Consider the following 26,170-nt stretch of genomic DNA (forward strand, 5'->3'; position numbering starts at 1 on the left):
TTAAGTGGAACGCATCACATATTTGTGGAATTTTTGTATGCAATTTTAATAAATCATCTTTAACGAGGAAAGGTCGTTGTGTGCTCAGTCAACATAATCTAATAAATATGCACCGTATGAGGCCTTTCATAATAGACTGTTGTTAAAAATCTCGAAAATTTTAAATTAAGCGCCAAAACTGTCGCCTGATTTTTTACAAAAATAAATTATGTCCATCGGTTGATGAGGGGTTTACGTATGCATTAAAATAATTGGATGCTATTAAATTGATTATATCATCTTTGCAAATTTACGATATGAATTAATCATAACCTAACATTAATTAATTAATCCTAACCTAACTTTGTTCAAATGTCAGATCCAGATCTTTGAATGCAGGAACTCGACCAAAAAGAGTTACAAAATGAGGCACGCGAGTTTCATCGCCAGAACTGTGTTTGTACAAAACAACGATATCGAAGCAGCTTGTCGCGTTCTGAATAGAATTTTGGGCCGAGAAGGAATCTTGGATCAATTTAGAAGAACCCGCTATTACGAAAAACCGTACCAGGTAATTTTGTCAGTTTTCATTAGTCACAACTGAATGTTTTTCTAGTTTCGCAGACGAATTAATTTTGAGAGATGTAAAGCAATTTACAATGAGGACATGGACAGGAAAATTCAATTTGTTTTAAGAAAAAACAGGACAGAACCCTTCCCTGGAAATCCATAGTTCAAAATGTTTATTAATCACATGTAGTAGCGTTCAATATACATTTATTACATAGATGCTACTGTATTATTAAACCTTTTCCTAATTAACCTATTTGTAAAATGGATTTGAATTCTTATCACAATCATCCCTGAAAGGATTATTTTCGTCGTAATCGTCGTCTTCGTTAGCGAACGGATTTTTGCTTTCGTCGTAGTCATTTTCTTCAAACGGATTATTCCTGGCCAAATCCAGGCTGTAGTCTTTTTTTCTCATTTCGTAACTCTTGGGTACGTAATTACTACTAATGTTGGCTTCTAAAGACGAGCAATATCTGTGCTCTTGGAGCCTCACTCGCCCCTCTGGAATTGGGATCAACACTTGTCCAGCTTGTTTCTCGGTTTGTCTCAACCTAGCTTCCGCTCCCGACCCGTAATTCCTGATTTCCGGTTCCACCGTTCGCTTCTTTTCGCTCTTATCTACCTTGTCGGGTGTGTCGTCCCTGATCACCTTGTATTTGTTAAAAACCCCCCTTCCGAAATACTCCGCGGCTACTGAAAACCCGTCGTGCGCCTTCTCCAACTGCGAATGAAACGTTTCGTGGAGATCTTTATTATATTCCCTCGCTTTTAACAGCTCCAACAAATTTTTATTGTCGGGCTGACATGCCGGACACTCATTTTCATCTTCGCAAAAGCTCTGAAAACAATGTTGGTGATAACTGTGCTGACAGAGGAAGTGTATCGTCGGCAACTCTAATGGATGGTGACACGCCGCGCACCTGGACCCCTGGATCACGATACTCCCACTCCTCAAAGTCTCCAATTGCTCCTTCAACTTTTCGGTGTCTTTCCGATAGTTTTGAGTCAACTCTGCAATCTCTTTGCTCTTTTTTTGTTCTTGCTGGAGCTCGTTCGTCAGATAGGACCGGATGTGACCCAGCGTTATGTCGGCGCTTCCGGTTCCCAACGCGTCTATGACGAGTTGAGGCGACAACAACCTCTCTTTGGCTATAACTGTCAAGATCTCGTTGAGCAGATCAATGGATGGATTTTTCGTGTCCCTAACGCAAGACCACAACGCCTGGACCCACAGCGTCGGTTCTTGATGACCGAAACGTCGACAACACCCTAAAATTGAGCTGGAATCGTTTTTGAAAATGTGATGTTTCAAAATCTGCTGATACAACTTCTGCTCTTCGTACAAGTACAAAATTCCCTCGCTGAAGGAGTGCATGTGACACACTACCAGAGCTTGTGACTTGTCGTATCTGATGTCGGGATTCTGCAAGAGTTTTAGTATTTTCTGCGCGTATTTATTTTTTTCGGCGACATTCTCCAAATTACCCCAAACGTGCAAATAATGCTCTAGGAGGGTGTTGTACACGGGAGTGCTCAACAAACAACCCTCGCCGATCAAGTACTCCAAAAACTCGACCAAGCGTTCCGAATTATTCAAAAACAAGTGGATGTACTCCTCTGGATCGGACTTTTGGGACAACTCGAAACTCCCGATGAGGGAATTATCGAGGGAGTTGTTCGACTTGTAGCTGGTGCAGAGCCGCTTCAAAAACTGCGTGCTTTCGTAGGGGGCGTTCTGTATCAAGATATTTCCGTATTTCTTCATGTAAAACTCCGCGTTCTCGAAACTTAGGTTCGAGATGTAATCAAGAACTTCTACGTAACGCTGGTGATCCTCGACCTGCAATTTGATGTACCAATCGTGTTTCTGGTGTTTTTTAGCCAACATGAGGGCCTCAGCGGGACTCCCTTGCCGACACACTTTTATCGCGATATCGACGTCGTAGTTTAAATCACCCTCTTTCATCAAAATAAACTCCTTCAGACTGTTCGACTGACCTACGGTGTTGTTCAACTTTGTATAACAATTGAGAAGCAGAGTCGTGTGGTCTTCGGTAGCGTGACCTTGCTTGTGTAATGCCTCGAGATACATCGTCAACTTCTCGATGTGTTGGGAGTCTAGAAATTTCCTGATCACGTAGCTCGGCTCTAGTTTTCCTATCGTCTTGATGTACTGTTCTATAGCCCCCACGTAGTCACCCTTGTCGCATAAATGGTCGCCGTATTGGCGAAAAATATTGACCAGACCGTCCGAATCGTATTGTTGCGATTTCGCGATGCGTATAGCGACATCATACAGATTTTTCTTGAACAAGAGAGACAACTTGGACTGCAAATCTTTCTCGTCCAAATGATACAGTCTGTTGTCGTTATCGAGAATATAGAAAGCGCCCCACTCGTTCAAAACCGCTTTAATGGAGGGCACCGTAGCCGAAAACACTATAAATTTGTTGTGGATGTCGAGGACCGTGATCAGATCTCCCTGACCTTGACTGTCGTTTGTCAGAGGGGTGAGGGTGGGTCGCGCCGCTTTAGAAATGATCACCAAATAGCTCCTGAACCACTCCAACATGATTTTTTCACCGTCCACTGCGTAGCAGGGTCCCCGGCCATCGGCCGTGTAACAGTAAATCGCCTGAGATGAATGTGATTAGATGGCGCTCAATTCGAAACAAAACGACTTACATCATTTCGACCGACCATGAAGTGACTCTCTACCATCGACTCGGCCAACACACTACATTTTTTAGCGCACCCTATATTGTCCAATTGGAACTACAACAAATTGGTTAACCGCGGAACGACTCGCTACTACCGTACTCGCCGTTTACCTTGATTTCTTTATCTTTATGAGTAATATTGTAAACGATGACAGAACTGTCCGTGGCTAAAAACAGAAAAACGCTGCTGGAAGTCGTTTTGAAAGCGAGACCGGTAACTATGGAGCTTGCGTCGCGCAGTATTTTTTGTTTGGAGCTCCGGTCTCGCGTGATGTCGCCCCTTTAAACAGTGACGGTGATTCAGGTGTTTGTCGTTTATTAATTTTTACCTATATAAGACGAGGGAACCGTCGACAAAGCCGACTGCCATAAGCTGCAAGCCGTCGTGAACGCACAAGCAAGAGGCGTGTACCGGGCGATTGCCGGGTATTGCTCGCGAAATTCTACAGCAATAGGGCGTGCCGTTTTTATCGAATCTGCTTGTATCCCAGACTTTGATCATAGGATTGATTCCAGGTTCATCTTGCTTTAATTATACACACAAATTAGCGAAAATAAAAAAAAACATGTGTCGGCTGTGCTCACCCCGATCGTCACCAAAATGGGTGAATTTCTCAGTTGGTGCGCTAACTCTATTGTCATTTCGTACGCACGAAAAATTCGGACGTGCCATGACCGAGACAACAAAAAAATCTGCCCGCTCGAGTCACCTAAAATTATGTGATTGTTGCCGCTGGACGTGGAGGTCGCTTTCGACTCCTAAAATTATAAATTAGTTTGTTAAAGCTGAGTTTGTAACGCAATACTTTGAAAAGTTCGGCAATCTTCCCCTCGTCTACGTTTTTTCGAAGATCGAAAAAGTGAAACTTCCTCCACTAAAATTGTGGATATTAATTTTAAAAAAATTATCAACAAATGTGATGCATTTGATATTACCTCCAAAAATGCCATTTTAATTGTCTTTATTTAAATAAACTTCAATACACTGACATTTCTTTGCTTATCACAACTATCAAAACAAATTTGACAGAATCAAAACAAAACAAAAAAATCCCTACATAACCAAAAACATGACTGACTGCTAACGCAGCGCCAAATTCAAAAATCTTACAAGGATCACTTATTTGGAAAAATTATACACTGTAAATCTGACAAGACACCCGATCGCACAATTTCTGATCGACACGTCCAGCTCTGACCTCCACTCGTGCAAAAGTCCCCGCCCCGGTCCCCTTGATTAACCTTTCAGGATTGATAACAACACAGTCCTCAACCACCCTCACAAAGTATCTAAATTTGGACGGCAAGAACATAAGGTGGGGGGCACCATCGAACATCGCGTATTGTTCCACCAACTGATAGTCGACCTTCACGTCCGGATCGGGCGGATGCAGCGGGTAGAAACTTCTCTGATTAAAGATGTGGGAGACCAGACGCCCTATTCTGGAATCTTTCTGATGGGTATTCTTGGAACATTCAACTTTGCTGACGTGAAAAAGAACATCAGCTGTGGAACCGCTGACTTTCAGACCGTCAACGTCGAGTACGAAGGGATTCGGAGCTAAGAGAAGGTTGTCATAGCGCTTGCGAATTTTGTAAGGCAAACTGGGAAAGACGACGTGATTGTGAACGTCTTCATGTGAAGGCACCAGAACGACTCGGATCCCGATGTCTTTGAGTCGTTCCATGATGCCGCCGACTATGTTCTCGAAAAACGAGTCGTAGCTCTCACACAATGTTTCAACAAGCGGATGAGTACCTTGCAGGAAAGGCCCCATCAAAATCAACAAATTAGGCCGGAATTCTGTCACGTATTTTAAAAGTTGTTCTAAAGGTTCATACAATAAATTCTCTGAGAGTGTAAATGGTCCCGCAGCAGCTACGATTTGTAGCGTTTGCGTCAACTGAAGCGGCCTTTCAGGAGGCGTTAAAGGAGCGCCAGTGATTATTTCTTTAGCTGAAAACCAGTCCTGCATATTGTCACCCTTTATTACGACGCTTTGCCCACTAAACAAACTCACATTTTCTAACTTATTTACACTTATTCGAATCACCTGCCCTCTGTAAATCTCTAAAAGCCCCTCGAGAAGTACAGATCCCGTCTCTAACTTCCCTGGATGCTCTGAAAGAATCCTCCCACAAATCACCATCTCCCCTGAGTACTGTTTGAGTTTCTCTCGCGTAATTTCTAATTTATGATGGGCAAGAATATCGCCAATAACCACTCGAGATATGTTATTGAGTGCATCACGTTTAACCAAAAACTTCTCATACATGTACTTACTAGACGCAATTTCCCCATTTTTCACCGTAATCACGAAGCTCCCACCGCTACACCGCTCTGTGAAATTATGCGCGTCACATTCTCCAAATTGATATTGAACCGAACAAGCACCACTTCTGTTGGTAAAATTCTGTGAAGGTACATCTTGAGCAACAATTTCAACTCGATTCACTGTAGGACTCTCTTCCTGCCACTGCTCTCGCAGATTCTGTCTGACGGGGGTTACAACTGGCTCCGCCTCGACCCGTCGGGTGCTGGGGGTACCGATCGCGCCATTCCTTTTTCGCTTTTGCAGTTCGTTTCGTTCCAGTGCGGCGAGAGTGTCCAGAGATGGGGGCTCCCCGCTCAAGTTTGAAGCGGTGTAGGCGAGCCACTGGTCGATGAAGTCTTCAGGATCTATGTTATAAGTGGTGCAGAGTTCTTCACATTTTGCTAAAACTTTCGAGTCGACTGACACGTTTAGAGACTCGAATTGACCCAATAAATCTTCTAAGATGACCATGGTGAACTAATTTCGCTAAACAAACACTGTGACAACAAATTAAACGAATTGGGAAGCCAAGTTCATAACTTTTTGACAAGCACGAAAGCGCGGGAAAAAAATCAGGAGTACCAATACCAGTACCAACCGCTGTCACAACATTACTGTCCGGAGTGTCCGGTAGAGAAATATAAATTTTTTGCACATTGATGATGACAGCTGACTTTTTTTTTAAGAAAAATCGTAATCATTTTATTCAATTCGTTGTACTGTGCATTTGTTTTGTTTTTTTTATTTTTCATAAATCCTTTTAGGCCAAATTTCTCAACCTACAACATGCAAAAAAATGTCTTGTACAGCACGTAATGAAAATCTCCTTTTTTCACTCATTTGCTGCAAATTCATGAAAAAAAGTATGACTTTCATAACTAATTGTACAATATTACTATTTCAACTGGACAAGATATTATCGTTCAAAAAAAAAAACAGACGGGTGTATAATTTTAACTTTATTAATTTTAAAGTATCTTAAACATCAACACTGTATAATATGTCCAAGATTAAAATCGCTACTCTACTTCTTAAATTTAAAATTAGTTCTCTATGTAATTAAGATTATAAAGGTAAAATAAAGGATTTAAAAAAGTCTATAATTCTAGTTACAAAATATGAAACTCTCAATATGTAAAAAATAAGCTATTATGCACCGCTGACGACCTGACGAGTCTTTTAAAAGACTACGTCAAGTTACAATAGCTTACTTTTTGAATGGACCTTTGCAACCCTGCTTGTGAAACAGTAATTTCGACAACGAAAAATTGATACATTAAATACAGGTCGAATATCCTCCCGAAAGGTCCTTATTAAGGTAAAGAGAAAGTGCCTGTGGCCACTCTAGCTTAAAATTTTTAACAAAGAAATCAGAGAAAACTTTTAAAGTAGCGTCGACATAGTGTTTTACAGATGAAAAAACAAAAAACTTTCCATGCATGTTTCTCCTAACCCTCATAGGTAAAAGGTAAAAACAACACATACGTCCACTATGTTCTCTACTGACTTTAAAAGTTTTACAGTAATTCTCACGAGATTTTGTTGCGCCACCAGGAAAACAAAACTAGTGGCGACTCGAAAGCTGTGAAAGTGAATACTGGTGCGAAAAGTGTAAAAAAAATGTGGAAGAAGGAGAACGGAGTGAAGACATATTTCGAGTTGACCGTTCCGTACTTGAAGTAACCGCGATAGACGTTCGAAATATGTTCCGCCGTCATTTCTGGTGTGGTTTTGTTAATTTTGTACTTTTGATGCAGACGCGAGAACAACTCGAGGAAGACGACACAAACAAATGACTTGATCATGTAAAACATATAAAAAATGGAACGCCGAAGAAAAAGGGATGGTACGAACATGGGGATGAATACGTTGACAGCTGCACGACAGTACAACTTTACCTGACACCCTCAGCTCGGGAATTTCGAGTAGAAAGTGTAGATAAGATCGTAGTTCTTGAACTGACAATGCTGGATGTCACGACGAGACCATTCACCAATCGAACTCAGATATTGTAACTCCTCGGCCGTGTCTTTGGTCGGGGAAGCCTGAAACACCACCAGTTCAACTTGACCGCGTCCAATCGGCGTCGTCTCCTCGCCAATCACGTGACTGGAAAGAGTGAAACGACTGGTTGTCTGCGAACTCTCACCTGATTGGCGAACACCGTCACCGTGAATTTTCCCGGAAGAAAGGTGTCCAGAACTTTGTTGATTATTTCCCTGTAAGAACTACAAGCGACGTTTGTTTCGAAACTGACGTAAGAAAATTCTGGTTCCGGTGTGATATGGATCGTCATGTAACAGCCCTATTAGAAAATCGTTTCAAAATTAATGACGAAATAAACGCCGACGAGTTACTTACGTCTGACATTTCTGTGTTTATCTGACAGACATGCAAGCAAAAAAAAAAACGTCACATAACAACATCTGAATTTCAGTCGTCCGTGATGGTAACTCATTTTTAACATACAAAAGAAAAGTAGTCAAAAAAGCAGTCACCGTCACTGGACTTGACTTGCGACAGCAAACAACAGCGACATCCTCAACGTCTAAAAACTTACATTTTTGGTAACTCCGTTCATCGAATAACCGCAAGGTTCGAACAGAAAATCATCGATAATCATGTTGGGAATGATTTTATCGATCCCAGACCTCTGCAATCAAACCGATTAACAAATCGCTCAGATCACCTTCACCTTCCTACCTTCGTGGCTTCAGTGGCGTTCAACGACTCCTCTTTAGAGAAAATGCTCATGATTTCCGGATCTAGATCGGTCATCAGGATCTCGAGGGTCTGGTCAGGTTCTTCGATGACAGGTGGCAGAGGTTGATGCGGTGCACGCCTAGTGAAGGGATTGAGGGTGTACAAGTACCAACAATCTTTGTTGACAGCTCCCATACAGTACGCCACCCCGTCCGGAAACAGCGAGTCCAACAACGCCACCTCCTGATCGAAATCCTTATGTGGGGTAACCTGAAGCTCTGGACGCTTATAATTCTTCCTCGAATAGAACAGATCTTCGACTTCGGTGAATCCCGCGTACTGCTCCGTCAGCAGAAGAAGCGGCTCGAGACAGAGGAGCGGTGTCGTGGTGCCGCAAGTCTTCAAGATGAAGCGCCTCTTCGAAATAAACATGGAACTCTCGCTGTGGAAAAAACGAAAGTTTGAATACGGAAAGTCGGTCACGGAAGCGCGTCCAACGAATAGATGGTATTTTTTCGCCGTTTCGATTTATTTCCGTCGCGATTATGCCGTTAAGAAGTTCTATTTTTATACGTGGAAGACATGCCAAATATTTGCGGGCGCCAACTGTTCCCGATGACGTCTCAATGGGTGCTCAATTTCTCTGAAAACGATCCCAAGGTCGGCGATGGGATCGCGAAAAAATAGAACACATCGCAGATTTCAGTGTTGCGCAACAAAATGGCCGGATTTATGTCGAGGGGGGTGAGTTCGTCAAAAATCAACAGTGCAGGAGTACGAGAGGATCGATTCCGCAAGGGCAAGGTCGTCCTAGTGGGCCGCGACGATGACGACGCACTTGCCAGAGCGACAGTAATTTTAGCAAAGTTCACGGCGAAATGACATCGCAAATATCGCCACGGTCAACTCGACTCGAGCCCTAACAAACAAAACCACCCCGATCGGGAAGCCATTACTAACTTCTGGGATAAAACTCCATAGAATTATTTTTTTCTTGTCATGTTCGTCTCGCTGGAAAATTCACGTCTCCATCAACAATGTTTGCAACGGGCGGCAAACTTTCCGTATTAAAACTCACTTCCGGTAGAAACAATATTTGCATGGCGTTCGCAGATTTCAATGTAATTTTGTCTTACACTTTGACCTTGATAAGGCATACATTCCCGAATTTTATTTTTTCATCGGCTTCATTCTTATCAGTTATCATCGTCCGAAGCAGCAACTACCACGATACAACAACAAAACAAAGTTCACTTACATTGATAGATACACGAACCCAACATTGTTTTTCTTATGCCACGTGTTATGTAATACCACTGTTACATACCACGATCATTAAAATCCGGAAAAAAGTATCTGCATCCATTTATGAAATTTCTAATAGTAGATACATACGGTGCCCTTTTTTTTAATGCTGGCCATAGGGATTTACATGATAAAAACTTTGGATCGTGTTAATAAGCTTTTTAGCAGGATTTTTTTGAATAATATTTAATTAATAAATCTTAGTTTATTTTATACTACAGAATAAAATACATAATTACGGAATGAATTTCAAAATAGTATCTATATTAAAGAACGAGTTTGAAGATTGATTTGACGCACGAGTTCCTACTGTAGAAAACGAGCCGTTGGGGAGTTTTCTTTGGGACGAGTGCGCCAATGCCCTTATAAAACGAGTTTTTTTATGTTATTTTTTAGAATATGCACCCTTGTTTTAATTTTTAAATAAAAAAATTAAACCTCCAAATTCCAGGAAATTTTGTATTAGTGGTAATTCAAGGTAACGGATGCAACTACATCTGGAACAGATGTTAAAAAGTAGAGTTTGAATATTAATAGGTATTGGAAATTTTTTGGTGTAAATGACAATAAGACACTGAAATATGTATTGATAAAAATTAGAGATCTATTAAACCACAAGTGCTTTAACAGATAAGTCATAAACGACTCCAAATCGAATACAATAATAGACCTATTAGAGACGCAAATTCTAAAAAGTACATTAAATGTATTTCATTATTTCTTGCCCGGAAGGCCATGATGTATGTAATTATGATTTCCTATGTTTTATGTTTATGAAATAAAACTGCACTTTTTTCGAAGTCCATCGCATTCAATCATTTCTTTATTTGAAAAGGTGTCCATTGAAAATTATTACTGTTTGACGTTTGTTGAGCTTACACTATGTCATAACCTACTTGGCAAACCACGTGTAAATTTAATAAATTTATGTTTGCTCTAATTCCGTGATTATTTTGTTTTGTACGATGGGCCAAACTGAAATTGATTTATAAAATACTAATCTAATATTCTGCCAAATTGCCCAAATTTCACTTGAAAATTCCTACTAAAAAGCTTATTCCAGACCCTAAACTTTTTAGCATGTAAATCCCTATGGCCAGCATAAAAAAGCACTGTATATTATAAATTATGATACGAGTCTTATAAGAAACATTTTGTAGCACGTACGGGTTTAGGTGAAGGAGTAGTGCTACAATATGCCTTATAAACGAGATATCATACACTATATTTTCTACTTTTAACCTTTTAACCCATTTTTAAGTGACAATTAACAATTTGTAAATTTGGGGAATTTTGTAGTGGTTGGCAACAAATGTCATATTGTTTGGAAAATTCAAATTTCAATTATTAGATATTAACAAATTAAAAATGCGGGAAGACAATTTTGTATGTACCCCGCCAGAAATACAAGATCAGGATTACTGTAACTGCTCAAGACATGTCTAATGTAGCGATTAATGTTTACAATTGTATTTTCCACGGAAAGAACTTAAATTAAAATTCATTTTGTTTTGACATTACATTTTCGTCATGCCAAGATCAGGAACGCCAACCTTGAAAAAGTAAATTGCGCTAAGTTTGTTTCAAAACGTGAATTTCTATTACAGCACGCAAAATGAATTTCGTAATAGCTTTCAAACAGACGCAAAATAGGAAAAAAGATCTTCCAAATCCGAAACTTTCATCAGTGTCCTGGGTTTATTTAATTTACTGCAATAATTGTTTCGACCTCATTTCCTTCAAAAAGTCAGCAACGCTTCATCATCACCGCTTATCAATTTTTTACAACTTTTACAAATATTGTCGAATAACTTTAAAGATACATAGTTAAAACTGTATATGACAAATTATCGTCCAATTGTTGTCGTCGAAAAGCGTTTGAATGAAAGGTACGAGTACTGTCGCGAGCAATAAATATTGGTCGTCAATGTCATTTCAAAATTTGGTTAAATTGCCACAAATTTAAAAAATGGCCCCGCCTGATTATGCCCATTTCAACAAGGTGTCAAAAACATGAGAAAAAAAAATGACAATTACTGTCATACAGTTGGCTTCAACCTAATGTGAATTGAAAATTTAATTTGTCAGTTTATGTCAATTTGTGCCTGTTTGACAGTAGTATTTCTGACACATAAGTGCGGTTTTTTTAACCTAAATTCTAAAAGGCCGTTTCAAACTACAGGGTGTTTTCGAAGTTGAGGCGTTCCTTTTAACATGTGATAGTATGCGTTGTTCTAAAGAGTTTTAGCCAAAATCACCTTAGTAAAATGTCTATTGCAATGAAGATACAATAAGTTAATTTTTTTGAAATTTTTGAAACCGGTCCTGCTACAATTTGTTAGAAATTAGAATTGACAAAAAAAAAATCAAATGCACGCAGCGCAATTTCCGGAAAGATACCATCCTGGGCCACGTCAGTTATTAATCTAGTACAGCGGAGAAATAGACAGGACCGGACTCAAAATTTTAGAAAACAATAAAAATATACAATTAATTATCTCCGTTAATACAAACATTTTAATAAGAAGATTTAGGCTAAAATTCTTGAGAATAATGTATAGTACCTCGTGTTACAAGGAACGTCTCAACTTCGAAAACACCCTGTATAAAAATTTAATAAAATCTGATAGAACTTTTTCTGACAGTTCCTGTTTTTTTTGAAGCCAACCGTACAACATGATAATAGGTTATGATATTTGCGACTGTTTTACAATGAACCATTTTTCGATTGCGTCAAAGAATGACATTGACGACCAAAATTTATTGCTCGCGACTGTACATGCGTGAAAACTGTTCCCTTTCAATAATTATTTGGCAACGATTAAATTTTGGGACGCAATTAAAGATCTGGCCGTGAGCATTATCTACCATCATTCGTCAAAACTACCATTATGATCAAAATAATTGAATAGTCGAATTGATCAAGACTTGGACACATTCACAAGGGCTTTAACTGTCAGTACTGGTCAAAACAAAAGCAAATTCAGATAGAGTCGTGGCTGCAATGAAATAAACAAGTAGCAACAAAAAGAACAGAAGGTTTTTATATACCTCGATACTTGTTGGGTAAAGTTATCAGGTTTTATGCTTTTTTTGTGATAAGTAAATGACGTAATTGTCACAAAATGTGCCGACTAAAACCCATCCACAAAAATACGAACACCGTGCGGAACAGCATGGTCACAACCCTCATAAAAACTGAAATTATGTAACTGGAAAAACTTTTCAAAACACAAATATGTATTACATATTACCAGATTTTATTGTGACAATTGAAGTCCGAATCTATCCAAGACTTCACGTTTGTTTTTACGCCCAAAATGACTACCAAGTTTATTTTATCATGCAGTATTTAATCAAGGAAAAATATTTTTTCTTATCGTAGATTGGAAACATTCGAAGTATTCTTTCTACATTACGTATGTACTTTTCACTGCATACATCAAATCGCTGATAGAGGGATTTTTATAAAACATTGGTCGACACACATTGACATTACTTATTGTCTTCTTACGCAACATCTAACCGTTTCCTAGAGCAAAATTAATTGTGATATAAATTTTACAGTTAAGTTAATTCGGTCTGAACAATTCTATCGGAATATGTATAAGAAACCGCAACATAAATACATACATAAATGTGGTCGAATTTGAATTTTTTAAATTGAGTTTTCTCGTGAATTATACAATTTATAGGTACATTTCCATAATTATTCGTAACTATTGTAGTAATGTGCTTAACCAAAATAATCAAAATAGAAAATATGTATATAGCATTGCCGTTTGTTTACAAAAAATACATACACATCATTCGTCTTTGAAATAGATACCAGAGGGATATTACATTTAAAAAATATGTAAAGAAATACAATCCCGTTTAAATTTAATATCGTCTAAGACTGATTAAACATGCCTGCATTTAGAACTTGATTCATGAGACAGTTACAACGTGTAAAAATACATAAACCATAATAATACAAGCTTGGCTGCTTTTTTTTCCGAGTTTGACATCAAAACCTGTGGGAAATTAACCATTGAGAACAGTCGCATTCCAGATCGAATTGGTACATCCGATTATCCGAATAATCGATAACCCACACGAGTTCAAATACCACTTGTGGATGACTCCGAATGTAAACTAAACTGCGACTTTGTAATCTCGATCTGTTCCGATTTCATTGGTTCAATTCATCATATTCCGGTGTTTCAGAATGCGCCGCGACTTTTATAAGGCGTACCTATCTGCGGTTGACTCAACTTCTAAGGCACTGTCGAATAATAAAACGCGTTCTTTTAATTTATAGCAATTCGAGGGGAACAAGCAAGAACTTGTTAAAAATTACGAAAATGTTAGGCGTCAGTTTTTACCATGTGTACAGCTTCTGGTTGGTCGTCCAGCAAAATACCTATACGATTCATCTTTATTATTGAAACAATCAATAATTACAACTTCACAAATTTTTGACGGTCGTTTTCGGCGGCTCTTTAGGTCAACAAATTGACACGTTTTCAGTCAAATAATTTATCGATAGCTTCATGTACTTTATTACTGCCGAAAACTCGAAATTTTAATGAACATTCAATTTTAACATGGACTCTTCATACAGAGGTTCGTTTTTGATATAGAAAAAAAAAGCGTAGAGATTAATCAGATGTGACAAAAAAAGACCCGGCAGGAAATTAAATATAGTCCAGAAATCTATTTATAGCACCCTTTATCGTTCAGTAAGTAAACTTGTGATTCCACAAATATCTGTCTTTTTTATAGTACACTATAATGTTAAAGTATTATTTGAATGAATTATCTCTAGAAGACATTAAATAATCAAAACGAGTTTAAAGGTCGCAAGATTAACAACCTCTTTATCGAATTGAAGTAATCGGCTGACTGCCAAAGTGGTAGACAATGTCTGAGCGGCGGCAAAAAAAAATAAGAACGAAAGCTGGTCCTGTCATGTAACCCGAAAAACGTGTTAACGTCCGATAAGTTATTTGAAACGATGTTGTGGAGACCCTGAACTTACATCTAACAACAGATCCTTGACATTTTTGATTAAAATTGGGTCAGAATGTGGTGACTTCGAATTTGCAAGTAAAATCCGACGAAAGATGAAAAAATTAAAAAGTCGCCTAGTAACCAAAGTTTGAATAGTGCGCCTGACCCTTACCAACACAAGAATTAAAAGTCCCTTAATTGCCTCACAGATTCCGAAGGCCACGGCCGGCATCCCGATAAAAAAAACAAACAAAATTAACGAGTTCCGTTCCGGTTAAATTCCAATTGTCGCAAGGTGCACAACTCACCTGAGCACGTAGGCGTCCACTTGTTCGTTTTTCATAAAACTGATGATTTCGCACCTCACTATTTTCAAAAGTGACTCTAGTTTGGCCCTGCAAACGAAAACAGTCTCTCAATAGTCAATTATTGTGCTTCGAACTTTTTTTTTTTTTGGGGGGGGAATTTTCCGTCGCGAACGATTCCGGGTTCGATTGAAATTAAAACCGGCCGGCATCAGATTGTGTGTAACATTTTTGCGTTGCACCAAAAAATCGATCTCGAATGAACGCGCCGTCACAGTCTAAACCGTCCCCTGGACAAAACCTCTGAAACAAACCTTGGTATTTTTCGCAAGTCGGCTGCTTTGTTGCTGCTATCGCCCGTCGTGAACCATATCTCTAGGAGTTTCTCAACTCCCTCGAAGTACTGAACACTGTCACTCATGTTTGCGCCGGTGACGTCTTGTCTCTTCTCTCGCTCAAATTCTAGTGATGATAAAAATTCGATGCGAGCTGCTGATGCCGGTATCCTAAATTGCGCGCGCATTGATCAACAACGAATTTCGCGAACGATGCGAAAATGGGCACCGATAGCACGAACACTTGTGGGTTGTGGGAATCTGCAGAACACGCCGGATTTGTTGAAAGCGCAGGTGGAAACGAAGCTTGCATCAAACTGATAATTTAGGTTTGAATTTGACGTGGGAGGTTAAGGTTTGGGATTGGCACGACGAAAATCACTACTAGTGAGTGACATTTAATTCGAAAACAATAAAACGATTAAAACGTAACATAAATTTTTATTGAAGTAGCGACAACTGCTTATTTCAAATTTACTGAAATATTTACTATTTTTTAAAAACGCTTTAAAATTAACTTTAGTTATATGTAAACATTTCCCAACTTCCACCGAAACCGAATAGGTAATTTACCTCTTGAATTTGCGTAAGTTGGCAACCAACATCACCATAATGTGACACTTGTCGACTTAAATTCAAACACATGTTTAACTTTTATTTAACCAAAACAATTTATTTTTCATAAGCTAAAAGGTTAACAGTACAATAAAATTAAGTAGCAATATGAAAAAATTTCCAAGCCCCGACCCCAATAGCACAGAAATAGAAACATTCATTTGTCAACTTTAAATGGGGGTACATATCCTCCAAACGTCTTTTCTAATTCTTTAGCGACGGCGATAGCTAAATGGTCTTGATAAGGTGCCGCTACCACTTGCACGCCCAAAGGAAGTCCCTCTTCACTCAAACCTAGTGGAACTTGAGTGACTGCAAACTTGAGAGCATTCCAAATTGCAAACAGATTTAAATTCCAAGGTCTCAGAACGGCGGTGTGGTGATAACTAGCAGGCCAAGGAGCTGAAGGGTAAATGAGTACGCCAGTGGTACCCAAACGAGCCTAAAAAAGAATCCCTACAATGGAATAAACATATTTTAACATGACACATACAGTAAGTTTGTTGTGTAGAGTGTTTGTGATTTCTTTAACCCACTCTGCATTCTCATTCGGGAGGAGTCCATTGATCAAATTGAGCATCACAGCAATGTTGTAGTCACTAATTCTGATACAAAACTTGAGCAATTCAACCAAGCTGTTAACTTCACCCTCTCTGTTTGTCAAATCTCTATTGAAGTTGGCATTAGGTTCTTGGGTCATCCAATATCTCCAAAGTTTTCCTCCATATCTCAACTCCTCAATGTTCAGCAACTCTGGCTCTTCAGGCAAGGTTTGACTGAAATGTCTCACAACTTTCAACATAGTCTTATTCATTTCTTCTCTCATGGGACTAACAAGAGGATCCTTTGGGTCAGTTACGTAATACACTTTGATGTCTTTCAAGTTTACGTTTTCATCTAATTTCAGCTTGGAAACATTCTCCCCGAGCAATACCTTGAACATGGGGATGATATCTTCGCTGTACTTTGTCATGGGGCCTGCCACAACCATTGTTTCTTTCTCTTTGCCTGTCCTGTAGGTCAACCCGTTTGTAGAGATCAAGTTGCAAGTGGACTTATGGGCAAAAATGCCGCACATGAATGCTGGAATCCTCAACGACCCTCCAATATCAGTACCTATGCCGACTGGTGACCCACAAGCCGCAATAACGCTGCCCTCGCCCCCGGACGAGCCCCCCACATTTCTAGTCGTGTTGTATGGGTTATTTGTGACCCCATAAATGGGGTTGCTGGTTTCTTGCCACAAGTTCAGTTGCGGCACATTTGTCACAGCTATCAAAATGCCGCCGGCATTTTTCATTAGTTGAATGACTTCAGCATCAAACTCGCCCTTCTCATTTTTTCTATTTAAGATTCCAAATGTATTGGAAAGGCCCTTAACTGATGTAGACTCCTTTGTGGTAAATGGTATTCCTAACAGAATTATTTATTTGACAAGTTTCGACCCGTTTTTCCCTTTGACTCACCTAAAAATGGTTTCCTGTGAAAATCCTCGTCTGAAACGTTTCCAGCCGCGATCTCCTTGTCCAGATTTTGAGCGTCTTCAATCGCTTCATCGAAACGTTCATCCACAACGGCGTTCAACAAAGAGTTAACCTGGTGGATTCGGTCAATGAAGGCCCGCACCACTTCTTCGGAAGTAAGTTCTCGTTTACGGATTTTCTGAACGAGGGATGTCGCACTTTCTAGCACTAACTTGTTGGGCGGTTTTGGGACTTGCTTCACGCGAGAATTATAATACAATCCGAAAATTTTATCGATCAGGAGATCGAAATAATATCTTATGTATGCAAACATGATTAGCGCAATTGTTTTCAGCTGCCTACACACATGTCTACGGCGGGATTTTTTTCCATGTTTGTAATCCTAAAACAATTATCTGATAAATATTTGTGTTATCTCAAATTCTGTGGCGTTACCTCGTTCGTTTTTATCTGTGCCATGTTTTGCGAGTGCTGTGGTGGACAAAATTTTGACCAAAACTACAATTAAACGCAAATGTTATTCAACAAAATGTAAATATATTTCGATTTTTCAAGGATTACAACCGGTAACCCACTGTTCGTGCTATCACAGACAACGGTATATTCAGTCCATCTTTGTTTGGGGAGAACGCAACACAAACCTGATTAAATCGATTACGTCTTGACTGCTTGCTCGCTTAATATCGTCGGCGCGACGAAGATGCAAGAAGTCTGGCAGGTGAAATATCAACATCAACAATTTTGCACAGCCGACTGACTGATGGTTTTTTTCCTCCACCTACTAAAACCATATTTGGTATTTGGTCTTTTGCTGAAATGTTACTGACTCCAACATTAACTCAAGAACTACTTTTGAGGCCACAACATTTCCTTTTGTTCCTTATCTGCAAGGTAACCTTACTTTACCAAATGATAAACGATAAATTCCTGTCGAAACACAACCACCTTTTTCTCTCTCCTAAGCATGACATGACATGTCAGTTAAAGTGGTCAAGTCAATAGATGTAAACAGTACTAAATTACACACAGAGGCGGAAAATGTTTCATTACAGGGCTTGTTGGATACCGTGGTCAGCCATAGGGCGATATAGCAATATAATAATTCGCCGAGATACCTATAATTTTTTTTTCAAGCATCAATAAAGTACTCAACTTGACTGATTTGACGTGATTTGATGTGACTTGACTGACAAGATAAAAGTATTACTTTATCAGATTAGGATTATAAAGTTGTTATTCTACATAGGTACGTACTTTATTAAGTATAAATGAAGGTAGGTATAATACCAATTTTTTTCATTCATCCTTTAGGTAGTAGGAAGGTCTGTCAGAAAAAGAAGAAAAAAGTGGAGATTGTCATTTAAAAAAATTGGTGATGACGTCATTGCGCAAAATCCATTGGGCCGTATGATTTCCCATTCGTTAAGCCTTTCATTAGCTAAATAATTGATTAGACAAAGTGAGAGTATATGCCAAGCACTATGTTAGACAGAGACAATTTAACGGCGTTCTTTAACTTTAATGAAAGGGAAATTATACGGCCCAATTACGTTATTTATTTATACAAATTGGTCGCCATAGGATGGCATTTTTCGAAATAAAATCGACCTATCCGAGCGAATCTTGTTCCAAATTCCAAACTTTATGTTCACGCTGTCTAATTAGTTGTAAATAAGCTATTATTTCACTTCATTGTTTTTATCACGGTTTTTATTATCAGTCGTCAGTTACATTATAATACCTACTTATGTAATAGCAAAACAAGATTAACGTGGTGTTGAAATATGACTTAAACGTAATATGACGTAAATTGTTAAAATTTAACAAAGATTACAATATAATTTAATAGACCATAAAGAATTGAATTCCTTCGTATTCCCTAAAGATTAGCGAGTGTAGCTGCAAAGGAAGATGTCACATCTCATATAACATTTTTTTTTTATTATGGTAGGTAGGTCAGAGATGGTATAGGTATTGAAATGATGCGTTGAAGTTAATCAGTTAATTTTTCCAAATGGTTTTTTTTGTGACTCCCAACAAGATTGCCCAACGTACATTTAGGTACTACGTGTTTTTTACCAGGAAATTTCTATTTAAAAATTACAGAACTTACAATTTCTTTGGATACAATCTGCAAGTGAGGAATCTCTATCTGATCCGTTGAAAGTTGAGCTTGAGAGCTTGACTTGATCGTACATCGTAATTACAAAAGACCGCCCTATAGTATAGTTATTAAAAGCAACTGCTACAACAATTGATTATAAAAAAAATTCTTCGCACTGATTAATGTGTTGTCTAAACCGTCGTCCGCGCCGATAATAACAAGTCGTGCCATTCGATGTGAAATGGCCACCAGAGGCACTTGGATCAGTTGGATCGCGAATGAATGGAAACTGTAATAACTACGGAAGGTTTACAACTAGAATAAATGTCAACCATTAATTCGTCATTGATTATCAAAATAACAATAAATACAATAAGAACTTCAATCATAATCGGTGCAAATCATTTTGTATTATTAATTTGTGTTCGCGAAAAACAGCTAGACATAAAAAGGGTTTGAAACTCGAATAAGTATCAATTGTCATTGATTGTCAAAATAACAAATACAATAAGAACTTCAATGACAATAATGCAAATCATTTTGTGATATCAATTTGTATTCGCTAGAAACAGCTAGACATTTAAATTTTGACAATTTGAATAAATTTTTCCTTCTGTAATTTCTGTAATACTATTACAGTTTCCCATAACGCGCGAGGTGGTGACATCTACCGATATTTTGACTTTTTTCCGGACGCAGAGTTTTGAGCGATTGGCACGACTTGTTATTACGATCAGCGCAGACGACGGCGGGGGGTGAAACTGGCATTGGCAAAATGGCAGCGGAAAAAGTGTGGGTGCCACCGGCGGGGCGTGAAGCAAAGGGGGGAATTTTGAATAGACCGCGCAGACAAATGTCATTCTTGTCATTTAGTGACTCTTGTGAGCTTGCGCCTTTGCGGGTTTGCGAACTAGCATCCATCTTGTGTGTTTCGTTTTGGGTTATGCCAAGGATGCTTGGCAAATTTCCCGAAAGTTTTCGTTTAGGTTAGTGCGGATTGGTGCCATACTTGATATGTAAACTGTGCAAACTAAAGTTTTTCAGTCGTGGGAGTTGTTAGCCGAAAGAAGTATTCTTGTAAAGATCCAGAATCCAACAACTGGTGCATGGAAAATTTGTGAGCATCATTTTGAGGCAATAGTTTTGTGAATGAAAGAAAGGATCGTTTAAACACCGGTTCTGTACCAAAACCTTACGACCATTCTGCAAATGAAGATTTTGTGGTTGTTGATGTCATCAGTCTACAACATTGACCGCGGTTTGCAAAGGTTTGGATCAAAAACCTTCCTCACATTCTCAAGATGGTGAAATAATGGACAGCATTTCCAGTTTTCATCTTCAAGACCATAATTATTGTGGAACAGGTGAAAGTGAAGTTTTGACAAACAAGCGTAAATTCGCGAGTAGAAGTATTCCGCAGTATCCGACGGATATCAAGACTGAAATGTAAATAGTACTGTGATTTGTTTTTTACTTTTTTCAAGTGAATGTTAATTTGTTGTTTATCTGTTTTCTTGAATTTTTAGAGTTTTATCTTGTTACATTTTTTTCTTATTTGTGTCGGTTTTTCGTTCAATATATAACTAATAAATATATTTGTGTTTAATTTTATTTTCCTACTATTAAAATTGTTAAGATTTTAAAGTGAAAAAGTATATTTGGTTATTTTAAAACCAAATTTACTTTTTTCACTTTAATATCTTGACAACTAAAAAAAACATATCTGAAAAAGGGAGCACTATAAAGACGGTTGCGTTCAAATTTTTCCCGCGGTCATTTAGTTTGCCACTGGACTACCAGGAGCGCTGTATTTTCCGTTGCCAACCTTTAACATAGGGAAATCAGTTCTTATCTTAGGTGTTCTGTGGACGACGGTCTAAACAATTCCCCCATTTGGCTCCACGTGAAAATTCCACACGCACATCACACATGCGCAATTATCAAACGTCACGACAAAAAGTGAGGTTAATTTAGAGATCAACTTTTTACGATTTTGCGGTAAATTGCGAAATACAGGGCCTCATAAAGTGTAATTTACATTGAATTCAGACTTAAGTTTGACGTAATGGGAAATGTTAATGAGAAAGTAGATGCGGCGTCTACGCAGCAAACCCCCGCAAAAGAAGAACCCAAAAAACTGAAGCCCTGCTGTGCCTGTCCGGAAACGAAAAGAGCGAGGGACGCTTGGTACGAGTGTATGATTTTGGTTTTATATCGATTGATTTGATTAATTGCAGCATCATAGAGAATGGAGAGGAGAATTGTCAAGATTTGATCGAGGCTCACAAAGCATGCATGCGAAAAGCTGGATTCAACATTTAAATCATGATACTTATTTATTGTACATAGTCTAGCATTAGTGTAGCTCTACAACTGAAATGACTTAGATTGTACTAGTGTGATATTAATTTATTGTTAATAAAAGAAATCATTGTTTGAAGTAAATACTCCAGGAAAAAATTATCAATAAAAAAAAACATGATTTACTAACAACTAACTTATCCTACATTTATCTTTTTTAGATACAAAATTTGTTGCACATTGTTAGAGTAACCGGCCGCTTGTTCCATCAAGTGCCAACAAATAATATCTATTTTACATTTTTTACAATTCAATAGGTATACTAAAACAAACGATAACACTATCAAAATGAACAATCGTGAATATTGAATCCCGTTCAAAAATATTTATGTCTTCCTAAATGTTGTACTTGATTCTCCTTCACCTCCATCCACAATCAAAGCCAACTCAATTTAGTCACCTGCAGTGATTTTCGCTAAAACTGAAAAAGAAATACCTACAAACTACCAGCCAGCTAACTATATTTTTATGAATTAATACAAGAGTTATTTAAAGGTGAAGATCGTGTAGGTACTGTGAGCCACAAAACACACACTGTGAGCTGGCTTTAAAAAAATCTATCCTACAATGATTTCCAATTTATTAGGGAGTAATAAGGGTTAGGGTAAATTGGGGAATTCCGATAATTGCAATTCTGGAAAGACTGACTCATTGGAATCACAGTTGATGGGAATTACCCGCAAGAATCCGAATTTTACTCTTCTAATAGAGGACGAAGTTAAGAAAATTATTCGGTTAAATACAACTGTTAAACATTGCTTTCTTTTCTATCGACTTTGTGAAAAGATTTTATGAATTATCATCTTGGTGAAAAAATCTCGAATGGCACAAAGAACGAAACTGCAAATTAACCGCAACTCATTTTGAAAAAAATTGCAACATGAGGTTACAGTCGTCAGGTTGTACAGTGTGGAATAAAATGATTTATAGTTTTCCCATTTATAATTTGGATTTATGGCAGTACAATTGTAATTATTAGGGGCTGGGGTTGTGGTTTTGGCAATAGACGTGAAGATATTGTAGCCTAGTCAGACAACAGACAACGGACCTTCTTTTACAGTCCTAGGATTTATGGCGATAGTTGCCTATTGTCGGGGTATTTAACTCCCTGACAACAGGGCTGGTAGTAAAACCAAATTATAAATGGGAAAACTATACATCTAGTTACCTTTGCATTACCCTTATAAAAATACGAAATGCCGCTCTACAAAAAAAAAGAAAGCTTAACCTCAAAATTCAAAATATTCTAAAATTTCAAATGTGATTTATTGCGAAGGGATGATATGAATGCAAAGTAGAGATTGAAATTAAAAAGGAGCTAACAAAAGCAAGTCACAGCTAGTGTTGAAAGTGGCCACCAACGTTTGTTAATTCAATTTAGTAAATTGTAATAATTGTCAATTCGATTGATGACATTTATTGACAGAACTAATAGTTCGGCACTTCAAAAAAAAAGTAGAGCGGTACAGGAAAATTTACATGTGCAAAAATTTAAAAGTTAACTATAGGCTCTGCCATTTCTATTGAAACACCACCTGTTGGATTTTTCCTAAAATTTAGCAATGTGTAACAGGTTCGGTTGGTTGTAAAACGGCTTTTAGTGAGAAATTTGAAATTTTGTCAAAATAAGTATTTTAAATTGATAAATCAATGATCTAACTACACATTTAGCAATTATTTATCTCGTCGACGCATCGTGCATTCTTAATATAATTTAATATAAATGTTAATAGAAATCTAAAAATTTTATGCCTGCGAATCCTACCACTACAAATGTGAGTGAGTGGTTTTTAGCGTGGTTATCTGTCGTTGTTAGTGTTCCTGCTGGAAGGTAAAACCCAAGGGAAACTCAAAGAATTTTAATAAATGAACAAGGAAATTACAAAATCAAAGGATTGGCGCCAGTTTTGGAATCTTGAAGCATTTCACCTCTCAGGTGTGATTGGATAATTCTGTAGACAGTAATATCAGATATCTGGAAAAATAAATTGGTATTATGGGGGTATGTGGGCAATGTGGGGTAAGATTGTAAGGATTAAAAAAAATCGGGAGTTTAAGGAACTCAGAACTCATAATTGAATGAATTGGGGAAAAGTTTAAGTAAAAAAATAATTATTACTTGTACTTATATGTATTAAGTATTTTAATAAACTACACTTGCTGAAATGCTTTTTTTTATTGAATTTTTCTTATGGTGAAACCACAGAGGATGAACGAAACTTACACGTAACCTCACTTTTCTGCTGTTAAAGTTAAATGAGTTATAATAATTAATAACAAATAAAACTGCACTCGCTGAAAGTTTAGCTGAAGAGATGAAAATCGAAGTTACAATTTAGATTTTAGAACAATAATTTAAGATGTCCCCTCAAGGCGCATGTGCCAAGTGGCGTGTGAAAAAAAGTGCGGGATTTAATTTTGATGTTATACCTAAATGTTAGCAAATGTAAATACGTTCTAAGCCGAAGACGCTGACGCTTTTTAGAATGATAGAAAGACGCCTTTTTTAACTTACGGAAAAGATTTCTGAAATTTCAACACAAATTTTTCTGACTGACCACATTGGGTGACTTTAATGCAGTTTATCATATAATTTAATAAGAGCTCTCACGAGAGCTTTTTTTGTCGAAGTAAACTTGACATTTCAATGAGAATTTTGTTGCCTGGCCATTTAAAGAAAAAAACTGCCTCTGAAAAAATTACGAGTCCGTAGGACGAGTAATTTTTCCTGGCAGTTTTTTTGAGTATCAGAAGACTTACTTTACGTGTTGGTGTTTCCACTTTTATTGTCTCAACTATCGCACATTACGTGAACAAGGATTACCTACCTATTTACCATGTCCAACGTGTTCAAGCTCTTCAACATGGAGATCCATTTCGAAGGATTACTTTTTGTCATTGGCGTGGCCGGAAGATCGATAAGGTACCAAATTTTCTGAGTCGATTATTAAAACAACGGACGAAATCGAAATCGTTTAATTGGGCCCCATAATTTACCTCCACGCTTGAATGGCGCAGCGTATTTGGATTTTATTCAAAATGTGCTGAATGATCCAGTTAATACCAAATTCACACAATATAACACAGACATATAATACAAAAATTAATAAATATTTAGAACTCTCCGTTGCTATGAGAAATCTTTGGTGTTTAAAAAAAAATTCGATTTTACCATTTATAATTTCAGCAACAGGAATAGTACCGTAATTTCTTTTTAAAAATTTAAAAATTTTGGACTTAGAGAACACATTGGTGGTTGAAATTCAAAAAGGTATATTATTATACTCATGTCACATCGTGAGGAAATTCCTTAACATTGACACAGAACATAAAACACAAAAAAGTCAAAATGTGGAGGCGAGACGCCGGTAATTATGTTGATAAGCACTGCACTATTACTTGATAGTATTATCCGTAATAGTGTATGTACTCCGGCAAAATTGCCGTGCCGCCGGGTGGAGGTGGGATAGTACTAGTTGAAGAATTAACTGTCCGTGTGATGCAAACGGCCAAGAATATACGTAAAAATGCGGAAATGTTAATGCGAACACAGGCTTCTTATTCCGAAGGACACATGCCTGCATGAATAATGAAGGCCGCCATTTTGAACATTTATTATGATTAAATCAGGTCAGTGAAATTATTACTATAAAACCTATCTCAATAATACGTTTTTCTAACCCCTAATTTGCCACTTCGCTCATGGGATAATCATCAATTGAAACTATACAGAGAGTGAAAATGTTTTTATGCGGTAAAAACTTTACTAGTTTTTTGAAGAAAAAACGATCGCTGTTCTAATACTAACTGTTTTTTACTGTTTTTCATTCGAGGATTTTAACCGAGTAATTCTTTTTTCGTCCTTCGTTCTCAATGGATGTGTAAACATATGAGCGGGTATGAATTTTAAGGTTCAAATAATATTTTATTTTAACTGTTTTAAATTTTTTGCGGAAAAAATGATTAATAAAAATAGTAGTTTATTTAACAAGTTCGTGTGTAAATTGGGCTTTTTTGGCATGAGTGGGCCAGTTAAAATTTAAAGGCCCACGAGTGCCAAAAAACGCCCAATTTACACAAGAACGAGTTGAATACAACGTTTTTTTGTCCGCTGAGCCCCTTAAAGGCTCCAAATCGCTTAAAATCTTTAAAATTAGCTTGATGTTTCGTTTTGACAGTTTATGACATTTATCAAAACCCGCTCACACAGGAGAAATTTCTCAAATTCTGACAGTGTTGAAAAAAAAATGTTGATTTTAACGAGTCCTATTGTTCCTCTAGTTCTTTTTTAAATTCATTCATTCACAGTAAAAACGTTCCGAATTGAAACTTTATCTTACTTTTAACTTACTCATTTCCATTTGTATTTAAAATGT

At 37.7% G+C, this 26,170-nt stretch overlaps 5 protein-coding genes and 1 long non-coding RNA gene across 9 annotated transcripts; 2 read left to right on the forward strand and 4 right to left on the reverse strand.

Annotated features, from left to right (window-relative positions):
- Positions 1 to 326: 326 nt before the first annotated feature.
- On the forward strand, positions 327 to 768 carry mRpS21 (mitochondrial ribosomal protein S21). The gene is made up of 2 exons (XM_069058310.1): positions 327 to 550; positions 596 to 768. The coding sequence occupies exons 1-2, from the start codon at positions 404 to 406 to the stop codon at positions 710 to 712; spliced, it is 264 nt and encodes an 87-aa protein (XP_068914411.1). The 5' UTR covers positions 327 to 403; the 3' UTR covers positions 713 to 768.
- Positions 708 to 4,342, reverse strand: Vps11 (vacuolar protein sorting 11). Its single transcript, XM_069058254.1, has 7 exons — positions 4,209 to 4,342; positions 4,079 to 4,147; positions 3,858 to 4,031; positions 3,602 to 3,798; positions 3,384 to 3,552; positions 3,238 to 3,327; positions 708 to 3,187 (listed from the first exon to the last, which is right to left on the reverse strand). The coding sequence occupies exons 1-7, from the start codon at positions 4,221 to 4,223 to the stop codon at positions 803 to 805; spliced, it is 3,099 nt and encodes a 1,032-aa protein (XP_068914355.1). The 5' UTR covers positions 4,224 to 4,342; the 3' UTR covers positions 708 to 802.
- Positions 4,218 to 6,164, reverse strand: PolA2 (DNA polymerase alpha subunit B). Its single transcript, XM_069058284.1, has one exon. The coding sequence runs from the start codon at positions 6,056 to 6,058 to the stop codon at positions 4,406 to 4,408; it is 1,653 nt and encodes a 550-aa protein (XP_068914385.1). The 5' UTR covers positions 6,059 to 6,164; the 3' UTR covers positions 4,218 to 4,405.
- A 364-nt stretch (positions 6,165 to 6,528) lies between these two features.
- SamDC (S-adenosylmethionine decarboxylase) lies at positions 6,529 to 15,612 on the reverse strand. 3 transcript variants are annotated; one of them, XM_069057426.1, is made up of 7 exons: positions 15,210 to 15,607; positions 14,899 to 14,985; positions 8,291 to 8,732; positions 8,148 to 8,240; positions 7,949 to 7,969; positions 7,737 to 7,892; positions 6,529 to 7,632 (listed from the first exon to the last, which is right to left on the reverse strand). In XM_069057426.1, the coding sequence occupies exons 1-7, from the start codon at positions 15,416 to 15,418 to the stop codon at positions 7,495 to 7,497; spliced, it is 1,146 nt and encodes a 381-aa protein (XP_068913527.1). In that variant the 5' UTR covers positions 15,419 to 15,607; the 3' UTR covers positions 6,529 to 7,494. The 3 variants fall into 3 exon arrangements, with proteins under 3 accessions (XP_068913527.1, XP_068913529.1, XP_068913528.1); XM_069057428.1 differs by lacking the exon at positions 14,899 to 14,985 and having other exon boundaries at positions 15,210 to 15,612; XM_069057427.1 differs by lacking the exon at positions 7,949 to 7,969 and having other exon boundaries at positions 15,210 to 15,605.
- A 264-nt stretch (positions 15,613 to 15,876) lies between these two features.
- On the reverse strand, positions 15,877 to 18,114 carry LOC138137855 (fatty-acid amide hydrolase 2). The gene is made up of 5 exons (XM_069057424.1): positions 17,971 to 18,114; positions 17,765 to 17,827; positions 17,312 to 17,711; positions 16,339 to 17,258; positions 15,877 to 16,287 (listed from the first exon to the last, which is right to left on the reverse strand). The coding sequence occupies exons 2-5, from the start codon at positions 17,786 to 17,788 to the stop codon at positions 16,003 to 16,005; spliced, it is 1,629 nt and encodes a 542-aa protein (XP_068913525.1). The 5' UTR covers positions 17,789 to 17,827; positions 17,971 to 18,114; the 3' UTR covers positions 15,877 to 16,002.
- Positions 18,115 to 20,176: 2,062 nt separating this feature from the next.
- On the forward strand, positions 20,177 to 21,026 carry LOC138137857 (uncharacterized). 2 transcript variants are annotated; one of them, XR_011161899.1, is made up of 2 exons: positions 20,177 to 20,419; positions 20,470 to 21,026. It is a non-coding gene; the product is annotated as an uncharacterized lncRNA (long non-coding RNA). The 2 variants fall into 2 exon arrangements; XR_011161900.1 differs by having other exon boundaries at positions 20,478 to 21,026.
- The last annotated feature ends 5,144 nt before the right edge of the window (positions 21,027 to 26,170 follow it).

Source organism: Tenebrio molitor, chromosome 9, assembly GCF_963966145.1.
Source record: "Tenebrio molitor chromosome 9, icTenMoli1.1, whole genome shotgun sequence".
Classification (NCBI taxonomy): Eukaryota; Metazoa; Arthropoda; class Insecta; order Coleoptera; family Tenebrionidae; genus Tenebrio; species Tenebrio molitor.

Bases quoted from the DNA above. Each gene is read 5' to 3' on its own strand.
- PolA2 (XM_069058284.1), bottom strand. From the start codon at position 6,058: ATGGTCATCTTAGAAGATTTATTGGGTCAATTCGAGTCTCTAAACGTG.
- LOC138137855 (XM_069057424.1), bottom strand. From the start codon at position 17,788: ATGGCACAGATAAAAACGAACGAG. The intron at 17,712-17,764 runs GTAACGCCACAG...TAATTGTTTTAG, and splicing joins CACAGATAAAAACGAACGAG to GATTACAAACATGGAAAAAA. The intron at 16,288-16,338 runs GTATGTGTCATG...ATTCTTTTTTAG, and splicing joins CTCTACACAACAAACTTACT to GCTCGTTTGGGTACCACTGG.
- mRpS21 (XM_069058310.1), top strand. From the start codon at position 404: ATGAGGCACGCGAGTTTCATCGCCAGAACTGTGTTTGTACAAAACAAC. The intron at 551-595 runs GTAATTTTGTCA...ATGTTTTTCTAG, and splicing joins ATTACGAAAAACCGTACCAG to TTTCGCAGACGAATTAATTT.
- SamDC (XM_069057426.1), bottom strand. From the start codon at position 15,418: ATGCGCGCGCAATTTAGGATACCGGCATCAGCAGCTCGCATCGAATTT. The intron at 14,986-15,209 runs GTTTGTTTCAGA...TTTCGTTTGCAG, and splicing joins GACTTGCGAAAAATACCAAG to GGCCAAACTAGAGTCACTTT. The intron at 7,970-8,147 runs GTAAGTTTTTAG...CATGTCTGTCAG, and splicing joins TGAACGGAGTTACCAAAAAT to ATAAACACAGAAATGTCAGA.
- Vps11 (XM_069058254.1), bottom strand. The intron at 4,032-4,078 runs GTATTGCGTTAC...TTATAATTTTAG, and splicing joins AGATTGCCGAACTTTTCAAA to GAGTCGAAAGCGACCTCCAC. The intron at 3,188-3,237 runs GTAAGTCGTTTT...CATTCATCTCAG, and splicing joins TCATGGTCGGTCGAAATGAT to GCGATTTACTGTTACACGGC.